The sequence below is a fragment of the Anas platyrhynchos genome, chromosome 4 (genome assembly GCF_047663525.1).
Source record: "Anas platyrhynchos isolate ZD024472 breed Pekin duck chromosome 4, IASCAAS_PekinDuck_T2T, whole genome shotgun sequence".
NCBI lineage: Eukaryota > Metazoa > Chordata > Aves > Anseriformes > Anatidae > Anas > Anas platyrhynchos.
The window spans coordinates 12,233,714-12,258,975 of record NC_092590.1 but is presented as its reverse complement, the minus strand read 5'-3'; the positions used below and the strand labels follow the sequence as shown (position 1 = coordinate 12,258,975).

The 25,262-nt window shown below is 40.2% G+C and overlaps 1 protein-coding gene across 8 annotated transcripts in view; it reads left to right on the top strand.

Annotated features, from left to right (window-relative positions):
• The window catches only part of BMPR1B (bone morphogenetic protein receptor type 1B), a 257,236-nt gene extending 234,039 nt beyond the window's left edge, over window positions 1-23,197 (top strand). For all 8 annotated transcript variants that reach the window (XM_013104107.5, XM_021275609.4, XM_038178634.2 and 5 more), the window contains 9 exons: window positions 93-195; window positions 1,175-1,277; window positions 6,549-6,645; window positions 7,415-7,553; window positions 12,307-12,499; window positions 12,945-13,242; window positions 15,540-15,715; window positions 17,379-17,509; window positions 19,305-23,197. In XM_013104107.5, coding sequence (XP_012959561.2) covers window positions 93-195; window positions 1,175-1,277; window positions 6,549-6,645; window positions 7,415-7,553; window positions 12,307-12,499; window positions 12,945-13,242; window positions 15,540-15,715; window positions 17,379-17,509; window positions 19,305-19,430 — 1,366 coding nt within the window. In that variant the 3' untranslated portion in view covers window positions 19,431-23,197. The remainder of the gene's footprint in view (window positions 1-92; window positions 196-1,174; window positions 1,278-6,548; window positions 6,646-7,414; window positions 7,554-12,306; window positions 12,500-12,944; window positions 13,243-15,539; window positions 15,716-17,378; window positions 17,510-19,304) is intronic.
• Window positions 23,198-25,262: the final 2,065 nt, after the last annotated feature.

The window sequence follows — 25,262 nt, the reverse complement described above, 5'->3', positions numbered from 1 at the left end:
TTTTCCTTGCAAGGAGAAATGATGAAGTTTGTATTTAGCAGCACATTTTACACTTCAGAACCTTTTCATGATTCTTTCTTCCCAATCCTCAGCACTGATGGCTACTGCTTCACCATAATAGAAGAAGATGAGTCCGGTGGACATTTAGTCACCAAGGGATGTCTAGGATTAGAGGGCTCGGACTTCCAGTGTCGGGTAAGAAAACTTCAATTGCCTGGGTATTGCTTGGCTTTTTGATGCCTTTCAGTTGAAGTGCAGTCAACAGACATTACTATGGCTGTGCTTTACACTTCTGTTAATTTGGCAGAAAGTTGCTCCGCATCAATTGCTGAGGGGATTGCATTTACATCCCAGAATGGTTTAAGGTGGTGCCGTTATAGCTGCTCTTTACAATAACTTAAGTTTTTGTTTTTATCGCTGCTGTTTCAAGCAATACCATTGCTCAGAGTAATTTAGAGAACTGCAGTCGAGTTCAAGTCTCCATGGTAAATTTGGTGAGGATATTATTTTATGGACCACAGCAACCTTTACATCTTACATGCAGTTCTGTTTGTCTTTTGGATTTCTGATGCTGGAAATTCACTTTAAGCTGATGATGCCCTATCTGAGAGCAAGTCTTGCAGTGGGACTGGAAAGGGGTATGGGCAGTGGAGCAAGATGGATCTGAAGTGTTTAACTTTTCCAAAGTTGACCTTAAATGGTTTGACATGAGTACAGGAACAATCTAGCCATGGCTGAATCATGGTTGGTGAAAGGTGTTTTGCCCAGCTTCCCATGAGAGCAGAAGTGGCACATAAATGAGTCCACACAGCAGTTCAGCAATTCCTGTGTTACTCTAGCTAGACTATTTTTACAATATACTAAGTTATTTTTATAATATAATTCAAACCGACGCACATAGGAGACTTTCAGATTTCTGTCTTGCACCATTAGCGCAACAGACCCCTTTTGCAGCACAACAGAAATATGTAAGGGGTGAATTTATCTCTTAATTATTTATACGAAGTTTTTTTAGTTCCACATGGTGGCAAGTATCCTTACTCCACACAGCCTAGAAAGCTGTAGCACTCTGCAAACCAGCAACCAAGCACACCTTTCTCTCCAGTGCCAGAATGATGATGTCTATTTACAACACAGATAATTACATGGCATTCTATGAAACTGTGTATTTCAGGACACTCCTATTCCTCACCAAAGAAGATCTATTGAATGTTGCACAGGCCAAGATTACTGTAACAAACATCTTCACCCAACGCTGCCTCCGCTGAAAAATCGAGGTAAGGGGAAAGTACAACCAGTCCCAAAAGGATCTTTTCCTGCTGCTGTCTTAGGAAGAAACAAAGCCAAAACCAAAGCACCCCCCTCCAGGTGCACATGATTAGGGAGATGAACCTCATTAAAAATTGTAGCTGAATTTCTTGAGCTGGAGAGCAGTGCCTTGACCTGTAATTTCTGATTCTTGCTATTACTCATGTTGCACACATGCAATGAGCACCATATGCATGAGGGTCACACGATATTGTCATAGATGTTGCATGATCCATTTTACAAAATATTCTTTGGTAAGTGTAACGTTCCTTCATGATAAATTCTTGGCATTGACAAAAATGGCCAAGATTTTTGCTGGTCAGCATTGAGTTTAGTCTGGAGATTCAGTTCAAGGTTGCAGGAGAATTCGTAATCGTAGCATTCTGAGCTGGAAATCCAAATTGGTGTGCAGATGCATTCTTAATTATGCAAGCAGCAAATACTTGCACAAATTCATGCTCAGAGGAAGCCTTCTCTTATATAAGCTGTTCCCTTCATGCCTATGAAATTCTGCACAGATGGGCTGCAGAATAAGGCCTGTGGAGGGTAGTATGTAAATAGTTCACTCTTTACTAGCAAGCCATTAAGTCAGTGAAACCTCATAAAATTTTGACTTCCGACATAAGAGTTATGTACTACATATATATATATATATATATTTTTTTTTTTTTCATATAAAAAATATCTTTGGACCAAGGGAGAAACTCTGCAAAGAAGTTGGTATTTGTTCACACTTACTTAGTGTATCAATAAATATCATTTCAGTTTGGAAGACAATTTCTTCTTGTTTCTGACTGAGTTGGTTCTGTGTTAAATTACTTAAAAATACTGAACCAGTGCCTAACACTAGACATCTGCCTTATTAAGATTTTAGATATTTGGCTATACCACTTGCTGCTTATACAGAAAACAGTAAAACAACCTTTTGCTAGTGGCAGAAGTTGTTTGGATCAAAATTGGCTTCGCTTTGTGTGTATATGGGGTAAATAAAGCATTGTTTGAGCTCAGTGGTGGCAGACCCATTAAATAGCAGAGGGAATATTTGTTGAAAGAATAATTTCATAGAGTTGGAACAGGATTCTAGCTGCTTTATATTGCATATTGTCTGCTTTATCATGACAAAGAAAAGGCAGTGTGTTCACTCAACATACTCTGAAGATTTTTGTTTGAAGTAAGCTGTGCACTACTGGTATGCTGATAGTATGTCATGGAAATAAAGTTCAGAAATTGCTTCATTAGATGTGGCTGAACAGGGCTGAAGACAGCACCTTTATTAAAGCCTTGATCAAGTATGTCATTCTTAGTGTCAGACTTATTTTAATTTGCCGTTGCTCAATTCTAGTTTTAAAGCTCTACGAAAAGCCATAGCTGGAATTACAGGATGCTCAGTGCAGCCATGTACAAATACAGTGTGCCCACTGTTGCCAGTGTTCAGTACTTGACTGTGATCATTGTGTCCACTGAAAACATTTAGATTTGTCTATAATTGAGTGAGAGCTGTTAGACGTGTCCATCAAATTTAACATGGGCTAGAAGTACAAGAAAGAGAAGATTAACCTAAAAACAAGCTTCTAGGAACAACCTCCTGACCTCCAGGATTCCGTGAAAAATATGTATGTTACTCAGCATTTAAAAAACAAACAGAAATTTGGCTTCTGAACTTATATCCAAGGTCATATCTCATGGGAAACACAGCCTAGGGAGATTGTCCAGCTGCAGGTCAGAGGTTGTTGAACTGCAAATTGACCCGCACACCAAGGTAGCATCTACAAAGGCAAGCAGCTTATGTCCTGAAAGTGTTTTTCCAGACCTGGCATGTGCTGAAAGGCAGTTTTATCCTCTCTCCATGAAAAGAAAGAAGGACCATGCATGCGCATGAGGGTGGGAACTGGAAGAGTTAACACTGGTCAAAGTAAGGTTTTCTTATGCAAGACAGAAGAAGGTAACAACAGCTGAGTTTACGTTCGAGCCCATCTCAGTACAGAACTAGCAGGATAAAATACCCCAGAGATAACACGAAATCCTCGTCCCAGCTGTGTGCGTGTGTTGGTAAGGAAGTGAGAATCATAGCTGGGTTTGATATAACACCTCTGCTTTAAACAATAAAAGATATTCCTGGAAATCCCAGCAAAAGTGCAGGCTGAGACCAGTCGAAAGGAGAAATATATCTTTACTGATTTAGAGACTATATAAGTAGAAGTGGTGGTGCCACCGTGTCTGGCTCCCTGCCTGTAGAGCCAGTGATGAATGGGCAAGGGAACGATTGGACGAACGACGGGGTTTGATGTGTGCATACAGTCTCCACGCCTCAGATTTCACTGCAGTTTTTACTCGGATAATCTTAACATTGGGAGCTGGGGGGACTGGGGAGGGAGGGGAGCCTTTGTTATGCTGACTTCTCCCTTCAACCTGCTGCATGGCATTTCAACGCATGCATCAGCAGTGCCCCGCGGGTGGCAAAGTGGGGTGAATGAGAGGTGCAGAGGGGAGAAAGCATGGCAAAATGACTGATTGGCAGGCTGTATTACTGAACATCCTCCTTCTGTCACCACCTCCTCTCCCCTTTTGTGCCAATCACTACTGACACCTGCACACACCCCTGTTTTCTTACAACCTAAAACTGGTGTGTGCTGCGTGCTGGGTTTTGCTGCTATGTACGAGTGGTAGGTACATGACGAAGCTTCCTGAGCCTACTGATTTTTTTGTTTTGTGCTCCCCTCGCCACACTCCTGGTCATAGCTCACTGCTGCCTCCTTGGAAGCTGCTGCTTATTCTCATAACCACACTTCTTGCAATGCTGCAGTTGCCAAGGAACATACAAATAAAAAGCACAGCATCAGGCTTCTTAAAGAGCAGAGCATCTCCGTCACCCACTCCCTGGTACCCATCCCAGTGATGAAGTGGACTAATGGCTGAGCCGCTCTGTCCCTCTGCCTGGAGGTGATCCCAGGTGCCTAAAACAGTGCAGGGAAAGGGCTATTTGTCCTTCTGCTCCTTGGGGAGCAGCGTGATCTGGAGGAGGAGAGAGGAGGTGGTCTCCAGCAGCACCAACCCGCCTCAGTTCAGCAGTGATGTGCACAGGGAGCCATCACCTACACTGACACCTTCCATCATGTCTTGCCTGCTTTCCTGGCACTTGCTTCATACAGCTGCATACTGAAAAATTCTGCAGCGTTGGTCTCAAGTTTGTGTAAGAGCTAAACAGCACTTCCAAAATGCCTTCTGGCCTTGGGGAAGATCAAACCACATTTGTTACGCTGTCAGAATGGGAGAAGCCCATTAGAAACATCGGGCACAGTGTTTGGATCATTTTAAATTATCATAATGTGATAAAGATCTGGCATTTTATCATCCCTCTCCCCAACATACGTACTCAGCCACACACAGGCAGCATGAACTACATTGGCACATCTCAGGTTCTGGTAGTGCAGTGCTACCACTCCACACAGCTCTGCAAACCCCTGCTTATGCTCTTCTCAGCCGATGGGGTGCAACATCATGAAGTGTTACAAACCACACATTCTAGAGGGAAATACCTGGCAGACTGAGGCTGCTTAGAGCACAAAATAGAGCCTTTAGTCCTCCTTAGCAGCCCTCGCCTTCAGAGGAGAGGGCTGGATTTCCCCAGTGGGCTCTCAGTTTCGGCTTGCAGCACTCTGAGTGCCAGGCCAGGTAGAAATCTGCCACTGCAGTGGGAATGATGGGCTCCAGTGTTTTCCTGATAGACATCGTGTCAGTGTCCCCTTTCAAAGGCATTGGCTGTCGCTGGAGTGTTTACATTGTTAATGCTCCAGGAGCAGGTAGTGGCAGGTTAAAACATGACCAGCATGATCAAAAGGTGCGCTGGGAGGTAATCTCTGTTTGTAGCAGGGAGGCGAAGGGAAGAAATAGTTTGGGGGCAAAAACAGAGGGAGAAACTGGATCTTGAAAATAAAAGAGCCTGACAGTAAACCAAGAGTCCCTTAGGAATCTTCTTGTCTCATTACCCTTGTAAATCAGCAATGCAATAGCGCTATTCTAGGAGAAGTAGATGAGGATAAGTTTCTTGCATTTTACCTTGTGTTTGGCATTAGCATGGAAGATGCAAGAAGCCATGGTGTAGCTGGAATTGCTTCAGGAAACTTATACCTCATTTGCAATATTCCAGATAGCAACGTTTTGAGAGTGGTGTGTGTGTGTACATGCTAAAATGTAATTTTGAGACTTCAGAGGCTTTAAAGTAAAGTAGTGCTAGGTATCTTTGTTTTTCAGCAGGGGTGCAGGGATGAAGGTCAGATGCGCTTGCCTGAGTATAGAATACAAATTTAGGGATTAATGGTACACTTTAAAACACAGTAATAGTCTTCCATGCCGAGATTGACTGAAACATCTTAGTAGATTTTGTGCAATGACGTTTCCTCAAATTATTTTACATGGCTCAGCTTCAAAGTGTTTCTCAGAGGAACTGCTGCAAGGGTAGTTTTGCCCCCCAGTATAAGACTTGCTGGCATACAGAGCTGCTGTGGAATGAATGGGGGAAAAATTACCACTTAAGTGTTTAAAACGGGGTCAGAGAGATGGATTATTCTGCAGTGATGGAAACTCATCTTCAAGGCCTCTAGTGGCTTGCATTCTCAGGGGGTGGATGGTCTGCTCTGTTTCCTTGCTAGGATAAAGGTGATTATTCATTTGTCCATTATCATATTCATTATCATATTAACTGATAGGACACTAGCTAATGAGTGATTTAAGACAGAGGCGGTAATTTTTGCATGTCCTTGCTGATCACATGGGTTAAGATACAGAGTGAGATGTCCTGGTTTGCTTTCCCTAATTGATTCTTTATTTGGAGCCAAACAGGGCATTGCAAATGCATGCTTTGCTGGGGCGAGGCCTGCACCATCATGTAGGCTCCTGAGGATGCCACTTCTGCCCTGTTCAGTGAGGGGAAGTGCACACAGAACCCCAATGAAATCCAAGGACGTCTTGCACAGTGCTGTAGTAGCATCACAGAATTACAGAATGACAACATGGTTTGGGTTGGAAAAGACCTTAATGATCATCTAGCACCAACTCCCCTGCCATGGGCCTCCCACCAGACCACGTTGCCCAAAGCCCCATCCAACCTGGCCTTGAACACTTCTAGGGATGGGGTATCCACAACTTCAACAATCTTGTGCTCGGTATGTGTGTCTTTTCATACTGACTTTGCATCAAATTTTCCCACTCCTTTCCCCCTGCTGTTCTGCTTTCAACCACAGACTTTGCTGAAGGAAACATTCACCACAAGGCTCTGCTGATCTCGGTGACTGTCTGCAGTATACTTCTGGTGCTTATCATCATATTCTGCTACTTCAGGTAAATAATCAATACTTTACCAGCTAGTTAGCATTCTTCCCAACTTTTATCTTTTTAGAGACTCAAGAATTTGGAAACTTTTAGATGGACCTTAGGAAAAAAATGAAAGCTGTAATTTTTTGATGAGGAAAAAATGTGTTCACATTTGTCACAGGCATATCTGTGTGATATATTTCATATATAATCCTTCACTCAACAGCCTTAAAAGCCTTTCAGGTTGAAGCACAACCTGAGAAAGCCACAGGACAAAGTTTGTACAGGACAAACAAAACTAACGCTTCTCAATATATTTATGTGTTGAGGAACTGGTCATAAAAAGAGGGGGTACAGGAATGTATGTCTAGAATGTTAACATAATCTACACACATTATGTTTAAATAATTCCTTGAATTTTTTAAATACTCATGGATCCCATGACCCATATCTGCTTTTGCTTCTAAAAGCCCCACTGCAGGCAATATGATAAAATTGGGTTTTTATTGGTCTATGTATTAAATTTATTTAAGTTTCTGAAAGAAAAGCACCTGGTTGCTTTGCAAACATGTAGTAGATTGTAGTCTTCAAGTTTTATACTTAGAATTTTGATGATGAAAACAGTTTGCTAGAAATAAAACTGGAAATATCACTCAGTGAGTCTAGCATATTCTTCAGGGAAGCTGAGGAAGCCAAGTGCCTACAAATGAAGCAAATGTGGAGAATAATGTGCATTACTCACTGTCCCCGTGTTCCTTGTATTCAAAGCTAATTTTAGTGTCATACAAAATGGCAGGTACAAACGGCAAGAGGCGAGGCCTCGCTACAGCATTGGGCTGGAGCAGGATGAGACCTACATTCCCCCTGGAGAATCCCTGAAGGACTTGATTGAGCAGTCTCAGAGCTCAGGCAGTGGCTCCGGGCTCCCTCTCCTGGTAAGGAAGCAATATTATTTGAATGTCAGTCTACAAGGCAAAAAGTAGAAGACAAAATGTTGCACGAGAAATGATACTTATGTCTGAAAGGAGGCAATGTGTCATTGGTTATTGTTTATTTTTTATTATTATTTTATTTATTTTCTCCCGGAATTGATGGTGATTTAATCTTTAGAATGAAGATATTTTTTTTTCTATGTAGACTAAGACAAAAAGTTTTTGTTTTATTTTTCTTCCCCTAAATTCAGCTCAGTTCTTAGCTTAGATACCATAGGGAAAATAGAGACCAATAAAGCCCAGAAAATTTATCAGGATTTATCCCAGTGCAAAGGACAGCGTCTGGCCTGCAGTCTTATTTTCTCGCTTTTTATGTGCAACACACAATAGCATTTCCAACACTGACATGTAGGCTTTATGTGAAAGGAACTGCAATTCATCAAATGTGGAACCTTTTTATGTGCAGACTTCACTTTGCATTCAGAAGTCAAGAGCGAATTATTTTTCCTTGTACTGAGGTAATCTCAAAGGTTAAAGGCATGGGGATGGAGTGTACTTTATCATTATTTCTGAACTGACTCCAAGATGACTGAACCCCCTGAGCTCACATGCTGAAAAGGCAGTGGTTTTACATTCTGTAGCATAACAGTTCTGTTCAACACTTTGTCTTCTTGAGGGCCATCATTGCTTTTTAGCACTTAAAATAAAAATAAAAAAAAAAGAAAAAAAAAGATGTGAATTAGATTTCATTTTCATTTTTTCATGTATTATATGTATCCTCTCCCCACACACACCCCCTTCAACCAAATTTGTTAGTTTGTAGTGAACCTATTCCGCTGATGTTGTCCAGTTTCAAAGTACTATTTATCTGTGTTTTTGTTCGTTTGTTTGTTTCCCCTCGGATCTTATTTTTTACACCCTAAAGAGAAAATAAATGAGAAGCTTTGTAATTCCGTGAAATGAGGAAACAGGCTGAGTGGCTGGCTAAAAGTTCTTTCGCTGTAGCAGGAGTAAGAACTTAGAGCCTCATTTTAGACACGTGCTAGTTTCTTTTGAAATCCAATTTTGTGACAATTAACATAGCTGTCGAAGAAAAAAGCCAAGCTGACAAGTGGACATTGTGACTGGTTCTGAGCATGGAAAAGGCATGTTTTTTTTTTTCTCCTTTGAGAGAAACTCCATTATTTACATTTAGGCTTTAAGAAAGCTCTGTCATACCCTATACCTACATCCCTTTAGCAGCCGTGGAAAGGATGGATCATGCTTATGATGGAGAACCATTTGTAATGAGAGCGTCCAATTTATTTAACTGTGAGGGGCTCTTAATATTTTTATTTTGCTTTTTGCATGCCTTCTACATCAACATCTTGGTCTGTGCTTGGTGCTCCTGAGATGGTTGAAGATGGGACCTGTGGTCTCACTAGTGTCCCTAGCTCTCTCCCTGCCTATGAAAGTGTATACGTTTTCTCCAGACTTTCCCTTTAAATAGTGATTTTCTGTGGAAGAGAAGAAAAACGAGAGCTATAATGAAACTTGCACATGGTAATAAATGTTTGCTGTATTTCCCAGACAGCTACAACCACTACAGGCTCACTGGAAATGCACGGATTAATACCTCTGGGCCCATGCCTTGAAATAAGTGGATAGAAAGTGCCTGGCAATAATGCTCTAGACTTTATTGTGAAAGAATTTGTTTTCGACTGCTTTATTTCATATTCAAAGAATGAAACATCCAAATTTATTATTTCAGAAAAGCAAGCTGCAAATTTATTACAAAATGTTAGGTTATGACAAACAGTAATGTCTTCCTTCTGTGCAGAGCATTTATTCCAATGAGTGTAGATATTACACCAAAACCAAGCATTAACCAAGATTTTATCAATACTTTGACATTCAGGAAGCATTCTTTTTCCTGGGCTGTTTGTACCTCTGACAGAAAAGTTTGCTGCAGGTCAAATACTGCCAATCAAATTTTAAACAGGGTGGCAAAACATGAAATTTTAAATAAAAAGCTTTGAGCCAACAGGCTGGGGTGCACAATCGAGTCTGTGTGAGCAAGCAGAACCCTACTGCCCAACACAACAAGATGTTTATGCATAACTAATGCTCCAGTAAATCCACATGTAAAATCAAGGAAAGAAATTAGATGCTGGGAAAGTAAAGGAGAGAGAATTTTTTCAGTGGTGTGTATGAAGAGTTTGCAGATTTACAGAGTTTGGTCCCTACCTTTTCATGTATGATTTTTTTTTTTTTTTTTTTCTTGTAATTCCTCTTCCAATTAATTTTTCTTTTCAGTAGACTGCACCCCAGTCTTAGGAATAAACTTCTCTGTTCACAATATTGAAGTTACGAAAGATTCACTTGTCTAAATTTTCATCTGCATTAGATGGAGACATTTAGCTGAAGATCAGAAAAATGGAATGCAGAAAGTAAAATAGTTGGTACTTGGGTTGATTCCAGTCAAGGAGAGAAAACATAGGGACATGTAATTTTACCTGACCTGTCATGAAACTCCAGCAACAAAATAAAATTTAGAAATAAATTATAAAACAAAAACACAACACTAAATAATTTGCATGAACACATCATTCAGCATACTTGTAGAATCAGTTCATCCAACAATTTTGGTTAACCAATTTGTTCTAAAAATCATAATCAGATTCAAGAAAGGGCTAAATTCCTTAAAATAATGTAAATAGGTCACAGTAAATCGTTTGACCAGTTCTAGCAAGAGAAAACCAGGTTAAGGCCTTCACATAGTATTCTGCCGCCTGAAAACCCATAACAGAAATGTGTTTTTCATTTTCTTAATGTAATTTAATGAGAAACTTTTCATCATTAAGTATTGTAATTTCATGTACTTTATGATGCCATTACATATATTTGCACAAATTAAGTTATTTGATATAACTGCATTATTGTTCAGGATACATTTTTAACATGGGCAGAATAGAAAGCAACAATGCTAAAATAACATTACACAATGCTAAAGCAAAATTCCAGTGTAATATAACTATTGTTCGATCACTATATGAGAATATAAAAGAGAATAAATCAACTTAAAAAATTCAGGCTGATCTCTGCTCTTGGCTTTCAATGAGGTTAATCAAAAATAATGGCACTGCAGCCACCATCTTGGAAGACTAATAATAGGTAGCAGGGCTGAAAAAATGGGATCCTGTTTAAATTGAAACAGAAGAAAGATGGAACTTTTGAAATAGCTTTGCATGAATGCCATTGCATATTTTTCTTCTTTAAATTGTCTAATATGAAAGCCAGTAATTTATTTACAAAACAAATGGTAATAGACCTTACCTAATAGCTTCTGAATTTGGCTTTGGACGTGCATTCATACTGCAGGGTGATTGTGGCTGTCCTGCTCTGCACTACCAAACTGATAGTCTCACTGGTCCTCCCAGGGATAATGAAGGAAGTAAATTATTTTTAAATCAGGATTTGATCGTTCTTGTCATCCAGGGTTGGAAAAATATTCGGGATTACATTAAATGAATGTGATTTCATAGGGATTCAGACAGTGCAGACTTGCTGCAATAAGCCACTCAAGAGTTGTGTATGGCTGATTTTACCAATAACATGGGCCAGATGAAAAACCCTAGGGAAAAGAAAAAAAAAAAAGAAAAAAAGAAAGGAAAAGGAAAAGGAAAAGGAAAAGGAAAAGGAAAAAGAAAAAGAAAAAGAAAAAGAAAAAGAAAAAGAAAAAGAAAAAGAAAAAGAAAAAGAAAAAGAAAAAGAAAAAGAAAAAGAAAAAGAAAAGAAAAAGAAATTGCACTGGAGTCTATAACATTATTTTCTTTCAACATTCTGTAAAATCCTACCAATCCAAAAAATCTTAGATGTGGAGAGAAACATCTTAATGTCCTATTATACTAGGGTGAGGCTGAGTCAATCGTGAGCACCAGTGGGTTGTGTTGCAGCATCTACCTTAGATTTTCTTCTGTGAACTTTTAGAAATATGTGCTCTTCAGAAATGCTGCAATCCTATTTTAGTCTCTGTTTGTCCAAGGTTTTTTGTAGTCTTAAATGTTCGCTAAGTGTATATTCAGCCCACCTGCTACACGTAGTCTGTGTTCGTATGAAAGGTACCTCTGCAATGCTGCTGAATTTTGCTAGAGCTGCACAAATGCTTTGATTTTAGTGTCAGTTCATAGTACAGCCACAAGAAAAAAAATGATACATACATTAGAAAGTGCATATTTAAAGCTGCATTTCCCTATCTTTGGGAATATCAATTCTTACTTTCTATTCCTATAAAATTATTAAAATTAATTAAAATGAATGTAGGCACGTGGATCCTGACTGTGTAAGCAATGGCTGTGGTTCCTAACACCAAATTATATTTTGAAATTACTAGGCATGGGGTTTTCAAGGAAGGTGATAGGAAGATGCTCACAGTAGTTTTGGTGCTGCTCTGGTCTTTGGTGCTGATGGGAGTTTTGGAACTGCTCTGGGCTCTTCTTGAGTCCCAGTCTTGAGTCTTAAAGGTGTTGAGTACATACGGCTTTGGAATTGGGATGGGATTCTTCACAGGGACAGGAATGACCACAGTAGTGCTGTACCTTGGAGCAAAATGAGGAGCATCTGTATGGCAAAGCTTTTGCTGAAATGCATTTTTCGGTGGCTGCATACTCCCAGTCCCATCAGGCTTGCTGTGCAGAGAGGATACAAAGAAGGACAGAGATAAATGCAAAAAATATCTGCAGAGTGAATTCTCACTGTGTGTCTTGGCATTTTACAGGTTCAAAGAACCATAGCAAAACAGATTCAGATGGTGAAACAGATTGGAAAAGGTCGCTATGGGGAAGTCTGGATGGGAAAGTGGCGTGGCGAAAAGGTAGCTGTCAAAGTGTTTTTTACCACGGAGGAGGCCAGCTGGTTCAGAGAAACAGAAATCTACCAAACCGTCCTGATGAGGCATGAAAATATTCTTGGTGAGTGAAATATGAAAGATCACTATTAGATAGTGACAGCTTTCTTAAGTTTAATAACTTTGTATTTGTTGTTGTCTTACGCGCTTTCTCATGTGCTTTGTTACTTGCTGTGCTCTGCAGTTAGTCTCCCTGCACTTTTGGAAAGGAAAATGTTTGAAAGATTCCTTTGCAGGTAAAAAAAAATGGGGATGGGGGATATTGCTCCAAAAATCACACATCTGGCTCTGACATCAGTATTTGACTGTATAGGCTTTCTGAAAATATGTTAAAGGCTAAAGGTGAGGTGTAGTTACATGTAAGTAACATAAAATAAGTTAAATGCATTGTTAAAATAAAAGTGTTGAAGTGGCTGAGACTTCTGGCTCCTGGGTAGTCAAAAATCACCTTGAGAAGTATTTATCTGCAATTCTTTATTTTTTCTTTCTTTATTTATTTTTTTTTTCAGGATTCATTGCTGCAGACATTAAAGGCACAGGCTCTTGGACCCAACTGTACCTCATCACTGATTATCATGAGAATGGCTCCCTTTATGATTATCTAAAATCTACCACCTTGGACACAAAAGCCATGCTAAAACTGGCTTATTCCTCCGTTAGTGGCTTGTGCCACCTACATACGGAGATCTTCAGTACGCAAGGCAAACCAGCTATTGCCCACCGTGACCTAAAAAGTAAGAATATCTTGGTGAAAAAGAACGGAACCTGCTGTATAGCAGATTTGGGCTTGGCTGTTAAATTTATTAGGTGAGTAGAGATAGCAGGGTGAGGGAAAGTTGGTTAATCAGCCTCACGCTGGTGGTGGTGATCTGTGTGTGAGCGTGCACGTTTGAGCAAGCACCCACAGCATGCATACATTGCCTTCACACTGTGCTCACCCATACATAAGATGAGGCTACCTATGTTGATGTTGCATAAACACATAATGCAGATGTAGAAATAGTCACTTTCAAATTATTAAGCACATTGGTTGCATCTGTGCATATTGTTAGCTTTCATCACTGACTGCTCAATATCAACCTGAATATTACTACTACCCCGTGCTAAAAGGATGTGGCACAAACGGGTTGAATTGACATCAATAAACTTGTCACTGAAGCTTTCAGCTTGTCTGGTCTCTAAATAATTCACTCACAACTTATAGAGAATAATATTAATCATTTGCACATGTTGCTAATTGGGATTTATTGAAAAGCTCCCCATTTGGGCTGTGTTTTGTTTCATTTCCGACAAATCAAATTGCTGAAGTACAGATTTGATTTTTGAAATGGCTTTTAAATTTGATTTAAAAAAAATGGTTATGTGTCTAAATAACTTAGAAGGACCATACAAGTAGGACTTACTCACTCCTGGGATTCATAAAGAAGTCATTGTGATCTGACAGCTGGTTGCTCTGTTCAGGAGCTTGAGCTCTCGGCACTGGTCCTGGTGGAGATGCGCGTTACAAATTCTCTGATTTTCCTGAGCACAGAAATGTGGCCATAGGCTGAAGGTTTCCATTTCAGAGGTCAGCTTTGAAACTGTGGGTTCCCTTAAGTATATGTGTATAAAAAAAGCTGTACAAATCTTGAACTGAAATTATTCAGAGTGTAGCGTTTTACGTGCTCTTCTCACTAGTGACTTATCTACCAAGTTTCTTGAGACCTTTCATTTATGAAGCTGACCTTTCTTTAGGAGACGAGAAAGGAACAATTTTACTTTGGGGAGCAGGGGCCTAGAAAACAACAAGTTGGAAATACACTATTTGCCGTAAAAGTTTCAGGGCAGAAATTCACCCTTTGCAGGCATACTTTGCCTAAGAAACGCAGAGTAGCACCCTGTTTAGGTATGAACTGAAAAGTAGGAATGACCAAGTGTCTCTGTAAAAAGGTGAAATATATATTCCTCATTATCTGAATGGAATTTACTTTGCATAACATGTTCTCATACAGAATTCTTCCTTAAAGAGCGTTTCAAAGGCATTGATCAGAAACAGAAAAAAAGTAGGTGAAAGGGATGTGCTAATAAATTTAGTCAAGTTCTTTGCATTTATCATTTTATTCAAAATATTGCAAGGCAGTGCAGGTCAGTAGATTTATGTAAAGTTTTTTGAGGTATACACAAATGCCAACAGCACGTGTATGATTTAATGTAGCTGACTGGATGAACCTCACACTTGGCTTTTTTATCATTTTCATACTTGTAGGTGAAGAAAATTATGGCAGTCATGATTATTCTCTTGAGATTTTGTGGTATTCGTCACATGTAAAAGATTTCAGTTTTGAAGTTAGGGAAAGGGAAATAAACCTTTCTAAAGAAACCACAATGTATGCCATATATTGAACTTTTTAAAACATAACAATTGGTACAGCTGAATCTGAGGTAATAAAAAAAATATCCAATAACACATTAAGTGTATGTTTACTTCCATACTATCTAACATAGTAATGCATGTCAGATACGCGTTTACTCCTCTGGTCAGTGTGTGAGATGTCACACCTTTGGTTATTTTTTTTTACACAGTCCCATCTGTGCGTTTTTACTTCTTGATGTGTAAAGGCTGGGAAAGATCAAACATAATGCACACATGAAACATAGTTAGCCTCATCTTCCTTGCAAATCTGATTTGCTGTAGCTAAACGATACTGCCTGGGCTATTTAGTGTCCTCCATTAATTGCTAAGACTGAAGCATTACGTGGTGGAGTATGTTAAGAAAATAGCATTTAATGAAGATTTGATTGTTATCACCAGCATTAGAGTTCAGTCTAATGCTAATGAAATCTCACAAATGTTACAGCATCCCTGTTGAGTTTTATCTCCATCGTGGTTCTGCATTTGGATGCTTAATACAGCCTCAGGCAAGGCAGCCTTTTAGGAAGGGTCGAGTTCACACTAGGAGGCTTTCTTTGTAAGAATTGTTCCATTAAGATTATACACTACTTTTGACCTTGTTTGAGAGTGAATGTGGTTTGAATTTACTACTTCTCCCATCTAAATTGCTTTCTTTTCAAGCCACGTCATTGCATGTTTGATGCCTTTTTTTTTTTTCTTCTTTTTATTGTAGTGATACAAACGAGGTAGACATACCTCCAAACACCCGCGTAGGAACAAAACGCTATATGCCTCCTGAGGTGCTGGATGAAAGCTTGAATAGAAATCACTTTCAGTCGTACATCATGGCTGATATGTACAGTTTTGGACTCATCCTGTGGGAGATAGCCAGGAGATGTGTGTCAGGAGGTAAACAGCAAAAATACTTCTTTAATAGCTGGGAGGCCACTTTTCACTGTGTCACTTAAACCCACAATTTGTTCATAAGCCCAAATCTTTCATTACATCCTTTTCTCTGGGTCATTATTTTTGCTGTAATAAACACACGTGGATAATCCATGCAGGTAACTCGTAATTTCTCTTTTCTCACTGAAACTTACTTTAAAGCATCAGTCAGCGCTATTTCAACAGCAAAGACGTATGCTGGATTTTAATGGCTTGTTTGAAGGCAGCAGATGCCTGCACTGCAGAAGGAATTTGGAACTTTTTTTTCTTTTTTTTTTTGTTCTGAAGGCAGCACATTTTTCAGCTATTTTAGCAGAAAAAAAAAATTCTTCTTTTTGTTAGTGTTAAATATAAGAAGACAAACAAGTTGGGGGTATGCAGTGACACTGTTTAAATAAATAATTATTTACAAAAACAAGTAGAAAGAAGCAGGTACCAGTCATGTGTCTCATTTCTTTCTGGTACCAGGCATTCAAGCGTGGGGAGAGCAATGATAAAGCGATTCAGCCAGCTGCAGGGCTGGGGCAAAGATCCCTTCGTATCTGCATAGGTTGTGTGCGCTTTCTGCACATATTGCTCAGTGCAGCACAAAAATGATGGCTGTTATTACCTCTATTTTGCCACTGAGGAAAGTTAAATGCAGAGAAATGACTTGGCAGCAGTTACACACCAGATTGGTGGCAAGTACAGAGAAGAGCATGTCTCTCGGGTTTGTGCTACCTTCACCAGGCTTTATTGATTTTTAAAGCCTGCAGTATTGTGCTGAATGATTGCTCTGGGCTTACCCGAGAGGAGCTGAATTTCACTGGTGAGCAAAGTGATCCCTGTGTTTACACATTGGTAAAGTATATTGCAGTGATGCTGTGTAAATTCTGTAATGCCATCATCATCATTACTGTGCAGAAAGAACGCCTTGCCATTTTCTGAAAAGGCAGAGAGTTAATATATACCAGGCCCACCAATATGAGGGAAACCTAACTCAGGGTTTACTGTCCTCCTAATTACTCTGATATGGGCCCATTGCTGAAAAATTGTTCTTTTTTATGGTAACTTATTGGAGATTGCTAGACTGGATAGCAGTGACAGAAAGAGTCTCGCTTGGCAAGTAATTGATAATTACATTTGGAGCTTGGCTGTAGTGTAAACTTCCAGGGCAGCAAAGTCCTTTTTGGAAATGCATTTAATCATTAAACAGTACGGATATTTTCTCAGCATATTACACCCTATGCTGTCTTTGATATAACTCCAAGAAAATTCATTTCAGGAGAAGGGATGGCTGGAATCAGAGGGAGCAGTAGGTGAATAATGGATATGCAGAGTGTCTCTGACTGCTGGGTATGCACGCCCTGCTGCCCTACAGGGGACAAGAATGGCAAAGGATCAAAAAATAAGCTTTCTCTCCAGCAAAGCCATGAGCTAGTATGCTCTGTGGCTGCTCACTGCAGTATGTGCATGAAACTCAAATAGTAAAGGCCAAAACTGAATGAGAATTAAAGCAAAGTAGACAAAGCTGGGTGCATGGCAGAGGGTAACACCTTACGGTCAACGTGATTAAAAAAAAAGAAAAGGGAAGAGGATAGTGGAAAATGTCTTCTGCAAGTGATTTGCACCTGCTTGTTTCTTTCAGGAATAGTTGAAGAATACCAGCTTCCATACCACGACCTTGTGCCCAGCGACCCCTCCTATGAGGACATGCGGGAGATAGTGTGTATCAAGAGGCTGCGCCCTTCATTTCCCAACAGATGGAGCAGTGATGAGGTACCATCCCCTTTAAAACACAGCCTGGGCTTTAATACTCAACTTGTTCGGGGCCAGCTTTAGTCAGAATGAGTGAGATTGACTTAATTGTGCGTCATTTTGAGTGAGGAGGAACTTCAGCACTGATGCAACAGGGCTTGGGAAGGAGACCAATGTTCTCAGACACCCCCATTGAAACTGCAGGTGTTGAGAGCCCCAGGGGCTGTTGCCTGTGATATTTGTGAGCAGGTTTTGATGTTTGCTGTCTAACAGTTCACATAATGATAGCAGGCTGTACTTAGACCTTTCTAGTCACTCTGTTTTCGTCTAGCACTCATTTTGCTTTCCGCTCTCAACGTTAATGACATTAAATCGGTAGCTAGCCAAAACTTCTGCAAGAGAAATTATTTTATAGTGGAGTGCACCGGGGTTGTACGTGGTATACTGGCAGCAACTTCAGTGTGTGCTGATGTGTTGGATATGATTCCAACCTTGTTTCCTTTTTTTTTTTTGAAAGAAGCAAATTTCTTCTGTCTGGTTGAAATGAAGTGAATATACAGCTTTTCTGTGATCACAGGTGTGCAGACTTGGAAACGCAATTTTGCCACAATTTTACATTAACATTAGCACTTGATATTGCAGTTCATAATTAAGGTATTGATATGCAATGAAAGCGCTACATCCAGGCTGCACAGAAGAGCAGCCCTTTCATCTTAGAGAAACAACACTCATGTACCTCTTCACATTGCAGCATACAGGCCTACAGATGCAGCCTTTCAGAAGAGATGTAGGAATGCCAAAGAATGCTTTCCAAAGTCAAATTTGGATGTGTGAGGGGTGGGAGAGAACCTGATCTCTCACCACTGAGAGTTTGTAATGAAGCAACGTTGTGCTGGACGAATTGGAGATGAACAGTTGATATACCACAGGCAAACCTGCCAACTGCAGCAGCAAGGCTATAGAGGGGCCATTAATCATGTTAATTAGTACAGTTTAATGCTCTAAAGTGTTCTACCGTCACAGAAGACAGCTGTCATTTGGGAATAGCAGTGTTTAGATGAATATTCTGCAGGTAGATGAAAGATTGAGGTTACACAAATTGTGGGCGATTTGGGTATGTGAGGGAAAAATAAAACAACCTTCCTGCATGGCCAGAGGCTTGTGCAATTACCGATGTGGGAAGATCTGCCCAAGAACCCATCCTCTCACTCATCACACCCATCAGAGCCTTCAGACAGGGTGGGAACACCAGAGGAAGCGTGGTTGGTATCGATCCTTAGGAAGACTTCTGTGCAAGGGCACAAAGTGTGTGTTTGATCTCCTCACACACATACTGAGGGTTGAGGAGGCATGTTGGAATTACTCTTCCTGGTTAATTGGTTAGTGTAACCAGTAATCCCACTCCAGGATTTCTATCAATGAGAGGCAAATGTGTTAGTGCATAAAGGCTAGTGTATGACCCAAATCTGTTTATTCTGGAACATTAATTGTTGTTATATTATTATAAAATTAAGTTGGTTATATATTAACATACTATAAAGTTGTATATTATTGTAAGAGCAGTAAATAAGGCTGGTCTGGCACTGCTAGGAAGTATTATCCTTAATGCCTTTCAGGGTCTGCACTGCTTCTGGGCCAGGACCCTTGTGGAAGTGGAGAACAAGGTGGACAGGATGGATAACTTTTCTTTTCCTATCATAGCAAGGAAGTTTTCAGGCAAAGTCGCTCTGCAGACCTCTTCTCTTTAGTTTTCCACCATTGCCACCCGCTGCAGTCTCACATCTTCCATTGATTTTCCTTCTGTTTCCCTCCGCAGTGCCTGCGGCAGATGGGGAAACTCATGATGGAGTGCTGGGCCCACAACCCTGCGTCCCGGCTCACGGCCCTGCGAGTCAAGAAGACGCTTGCCAAAATGTCAGAGTCGCAGGACATTAAGCTCTGATGGAGCAAAAGACAGCTCTCGTGAAGACCCACGGAAACGGACTTTGTCTTGCAGGCAGAAGACATGGAGAGGTACCAGCAGTCCTCACTGATAAGTACCTCGAGTGCAGTCGTATTTAAGAGCAACTGTAAGTTTGTTTGACAGCTTTTGAGGAGACTGTCCTTGGTAAAAATCAGCTGAATTTTGACATACAAGGTTGGAAGAGGCTTATCTGCCCTTGTTTACACGGGGAAATAACAGTTTTAGTAACTGGTTTAAGATTATGCATGTTGCTTTCCATGAAAGCCACTTATTATTTTATTATTATTATTGTTATTATTATTATTTTGATTGTTTAAAAAGATACTGCTTTAAATTTTATGAAAATAAAACCTTTGGTTAGAAGTAAATAAGATGTATATTGTTACATTAAAAAAGAAAAAGAAAGAAACTGTGCTGAAGATGAAAGCAAAGTGACTTTTTCATTTATGAAGAGACTCTTGCACTCCAGCATCTAAAAAAGAGAGAGGGTCTGTGCAGCTTAGGGAAGCTGCATCCTAAAAGCCACCTTCCCACAGCCCAATGTAAGTGAGTTGTTCTCCCAGTATAGATAGAGCCCAAATATGTCTCCACCATTGTAGACACGGGTTGAAGAAGTCTTGTGGATGGGTTGTCACTGGGGATATCACGTTGCATTGAAGACCACCAGAATCCATGTGAACATGGCACGCATGGTGTGAGTTGTTTGTTTGAAAAAGCTCTTTGTATTTCCAGGAAATCTCATGGAGGTGGTACCAGCATGATAAACAAGTGCCCTTCTTAGTTTTCTTTTCCACCCACTACAGAATTAAACATTTTGAGTGCGTGGAAAAAAGAGGAGCAAGTTTACACCCTTGGATCTGCTTACTGGACTTTTGTTAATGAGGGAAACTGCTGGTAAATGAAACTGCTGGAACATACAAACAAGTCCAGTGGGTAGGAGAAAGCTCCTTGTGAAGAACAATTACTAACTTCTTGTGTAAAAGTGAAGTATCTCTGTACAACCATAGCTTGAAAAAAAAATTAATCCATGTTCCCTTTTTAAGGGAAAGCAAAGACCTGAAAAAAATCCCATTTATTTTGGATCAGTCCTTTTTTCCCTAAGCACAAGAAGAGCCGGTGCCCCCTGGCTGCAGCAGAAGCTGGCATGGAGGAGGAGTCTGGGACTTGGGCATGCACCAAGCTGGGCCCCATGCTCCTCTTGGGCTTGATGCCCTATGTCCAGCCACAGGCAGGACCTCCAGTGCTGGTGTTGGATCACCTCAAGGTGATCATCACTTCAGTGAGGGTTGTAAAGAAACAAGTCGTGGCTGGTTCTGTGGGACACTGCCTTAGAATTCACCCCAAAACACCTCTTCACTCAGCATTAGGGCACCGTGTGGGATGCTGTGGCAAAAGCATGTTTAAGACCACACTTTCAGGGCACCACACACTGAACATTTTGGCTGGAAGTTAAGCTGCCTTATTATTTTGATGGCTTTCCAGCAGCCTCGAAGCCTGCACACTAGTGGCAGTCAGCACCACCAGTCTGGGGCTGTGTAGTATCTCATAGCAGGAGGAGTTTTTAGAGGAGAACAGCAGGAAACAATTTGCCATCTTTCTCCATTCCTCCTTCCTGGGGCTGCAACAGTTGCTGCAATGTTATAACTATAGAAGGGGAAATGAGAGGTAACAAGATGACAAAAATATTCCCTATGAAGTATTTTCTTTGGAAAGGTCTGTGTTCTTCATCAGATTATCAAAGATGAGCTGTGTGGGATCTACCATTTTGCTCTTTATTTTCTTATTATTTCATATTTTTGCCTTCCTATGTCCTGTTTCCCTAGGTAGTGTTCAGTTTAATTCTGAAATAGGTCCTTACAAATGCTGCTTTGATTATGCTAAACCTATTTCAGAACTGAAATACTTGTCATGCTGGATTTAGCCTCAGCATTTATGTAATGCTGTTTTTTTTTTTCTTCCCTTTTTGGACAAAACTGATTTATTTGTGGTAGGTAGGTAAATATAATTGGGGTTTGGCTTCGTAGCTCCCTGAAGGTATTTTTCTAGTTTGAAAAATTACCATTTAATACTTTCAAGCTAATGGAGAAAAATGCGTGAAGTTCAAGAGAATCAGCAAGACCTACATGATTATAGGTGTTAAAGTTTAATCAGAGGATTTTCATTAATTAGAGTGCTTTTTTTTTTTTTTTTTTTTTTTTTTTTGCTTTCCGGTTTCCCTATACCCAAAAATACAAAGCAACACTAAAAGAAAATCTCTGAGAATTAATAGTAAGCCAAATCCCATCCCCAGAGGGGAAATGCTGGTTTCTACTGTCTTTAATAAACAGAATGCTTGCATTAGTGAGGGCTGAATTTGCTGCCCTCTTTGGGTGCCTTCACTTGAAGACCTGTGGCCAAAAACATACCTTTTTGTCTTAGTGACTTGAGTCAAATGGTTTCCGTGTTAACTCATTTTACCTTTTGCCTTCATGCCCTTTGCCTTATGAAACAAACCCAGTCCCAAAGGAGCTGGGTTCTCTTTGTTCTGTCAAAGCCAATGAGAAATGCACCTATGCAAGGCTGATGGCCAGGGTTGGGGGTAAAACTTGTGGAAAAGGGGACATCGTGCTGATGTCCTAGCAGTAAGGGGCAGGCTTCATCGATCCTACACAAGGCACCTCTGAGCCCAGTCCCTGCAGGTCACACAGAAGGATGCCTTTCTCCTGCTGCATTATGTTTCACATCTGTTTTCCTCAAATAGATTTCTTTTTAACATTTTTAGTTATCATTTATTTCCCTGGAAGTGTTTTGGTGGGGGTTTTGCTGCCTGGTGATGGTTCCTGCCAATGGTTTGCTAGATGCGCTGCCCCTCCAGGCCCCCAGCACGTGCTGTCAGTGTGCTGTGAGAGAAGGTCCAGTCGCTGTTTTTTCTAAATAAGTCTTATTTTTTTCAGTCCAAGAGAAACGGATCTACGATACTGGTTGATAGGTTACATAAAGTGTATATGTTAAGTGTTCAAGTTTATGTGTTTTTATATATATATATAAAATATATATATATTCAGTTGGGAGTCTGGAATAACTCCAGTATGTGGATTAAGAGTAAACTATTATGGACGATAAAGCACTAAATAAAACATAATATTTATTTATGAAAATGCATAACTGACAAATCACTGCAACGGTGCTATATAGGAAAATAAATATATATATATATGAGAAGACACACATCTGAGAAAGCAGGGGTTCTGCAGTTATGTAAGTAGTGCCTGCCTATTTTCTCCCTAGACTCAAAAGGTGAGATTTCCCTCTCAAATCTTCTGCCCACTATAATCAATGATACTGTAAAATGATATTCCTAAGGCCAGAAAATGGCCTGAGGCAAGCTTCAAAGTCATTTCTTTTAGCACAGTGACATTTCAGTTGCCAGCTGCATGGCTGACTTTACGCAACACTCCAAATGAAATTATTTCAGTTTGAACATGTCTAGTGACTACATATTAGTACAGTTATTTTACCACCTCTGTAGCCTTTTAATGTCACTTCCAGATTTTGGTAGTTTCACAGTACGTTTTAATTTGGGCTTTGAAATCAGTGGTGAAGATAACCATAGTTTCAGTGCCCACAGGTTTGGAAATCCAGTTTTCCAATGTAAATCACTGATGGAAGTTTAGTGACTTATTGGAATATAGTTAAGATGGCATAGCTAAGTGGGAGAAAAAGTAAAAAAGAAAAAAAAAAGAAAAAAAAAAAAGAGGAAGAGAGATGCCATCTAGCAACTGCTATCCTTTCTCTAGCACAAAGTTATTTCTATTAAAGAAAAGGTTGATGATATATAGACTAAGAAACTACTTGGTGTTCTTTTTTGAGAACCAGTGCCTTATTAAACCTGTAAATACTGTAATTAGAAAACTTGGGGAGCAAACTGTTCTATTGTATTTGTTCAAATTGTATATGGTTGTTTTAACATTCCCCCAAATAAAATTGTTTCCATCCCCCCATGAAGAATATTGCTTTTATTTCTGTTTACTTTTCATATATTTGAAAAGCACTACCTTTGGGTTTCATTTCACTGGTTAGATTATTTCGACCATGGCACATTTTATTTATTTATTTTTTATTTCTCTAAGGTTTGCCTTTTGAACAAACAAGTAAACAGATGCTGTGTGTGTTTCCACTGGCATTTAAAAAAAAAAAAAAAAAGAAAAAAGCATCACTCCTTTCACAACTCAGTGAAGAGAGAAATAGTAATTAAAATAGTGTTATCACTAATTGAGCAGTTGCTTGCATTTTGTGGCTGATTATGTAAATCTATAGAAATTTGGCATTTGAATAATATTTTTGTGAGCCCCCCCTATTCCTTCTTTCCCCTATGTATTTATGAATTATCACTACTATTTTTAATAGCACAAGAGGCACAGAAGGTAATCTGTGCACTGACTGATGCTCGATTTTCCAGCCTTGTGCTTCAGAAAAAAATAAAATTAAAAAAAGTTGCAGCTTACATATACTGCATCAGCTGAAACATGGCAATCCTTAATGCTTAGAGGCATTAGAGTACATGTATCTATACATTCATATACATATCTGTATATATATTTACTTCCTGCACTCTCTTCTCCTTCTGCACTGCCACATTTCAGCACGTATCATGTAGCTCAGTGTTTATGAGCGTGTATCACCTTGCCAGTAATTTTCAGAGAAGCCTGTAAACAGCATTTTTCTTGGTGAGCTGCCTTTCGCCTATGACTGCACCTTGTCCTGTGGTGGTACAGCAGGCTCTGCTGACATTATATGGTCCCTGTGATGTGTTGTGTCACCTCCATTTGTCTCTGCCTTTCCCTAACAGCTCTGCCTCTGGGTCTTGATATTTTCTAGGTTTGGCTTTCTGGGGCAGTACTAGACTGTTCCTATTTTCCCTCCTCTTTGCTAGGTGTCTGGCTATTATTTAACTTTGGTCTTAAATACTTGTATTTTCATAGAATCACAGAATGGTTTGGGTTGGAAAGAACCATAAAGATCAGCTACTTCCAAACCCTGCCATGAGCAGGGACACCTCCCATTAGGCCACGTTGCCCAAAGCCCCATCCAGCCTGGCCTTGAACACTTCCAGGGATGGGGCATCCACAGCTTCTCTGGGCAACCTGTGCCAGGGCCTCACCACCCTCAGAGTAAAGATTTTCTTCCTTATATCTAACCTAAGTCTACCCTTTTTTAGTTTAAAACCATTCCCCCTTGTGCTAGCCCTCCATGTATATCCCTGACAGAGTCCCTCCCCAGCTTCCCTGGAGGCCCCATTTAGGTACTGCAAGGCTTCCTCAGAGCCTTCTCTTCTTCAGGCTGAACAACCCCAGCTCCCTCAGCCTTTCTTCATCGGAGAGGTGCTTCAACCTTCTGATCATCCTCGTGGCCCTCCTCTGGACTCGCAGCCCTCCAGGAGGCTCTGAGTAGAGAAGGAGGATCACCTCCCTCGCCCTGCAGGCCACACTTTTTTTGATGCAGCCCAGGATATGGTTGGCTTTCTGAGCTAAAAGTGCACATTGCCAGCTCATGTTGAGCTTCTCATCAACCTTCACCCCCAGGTCCTTCTCCTCAGGGCTGTTCTCTATCCATTCTCCACCCAGCCTGTATTTGTGCTTAAATCTTCTTCAGCTGCAGGTGTTGCTGGGACTGTCCTGTTTTTATTCATGGTTGACAGAGTCATGCTACGGTCCCCAGCCAAAACTGGAGCTCAGCTTCCTTGTGCCTTTTGCTACATGGTAAGGAGAGGTGCAGTCCCACCTTCACATACAGAAACACCAAGAACAGACCTTCCAGGAGTCTCAAGAAAAA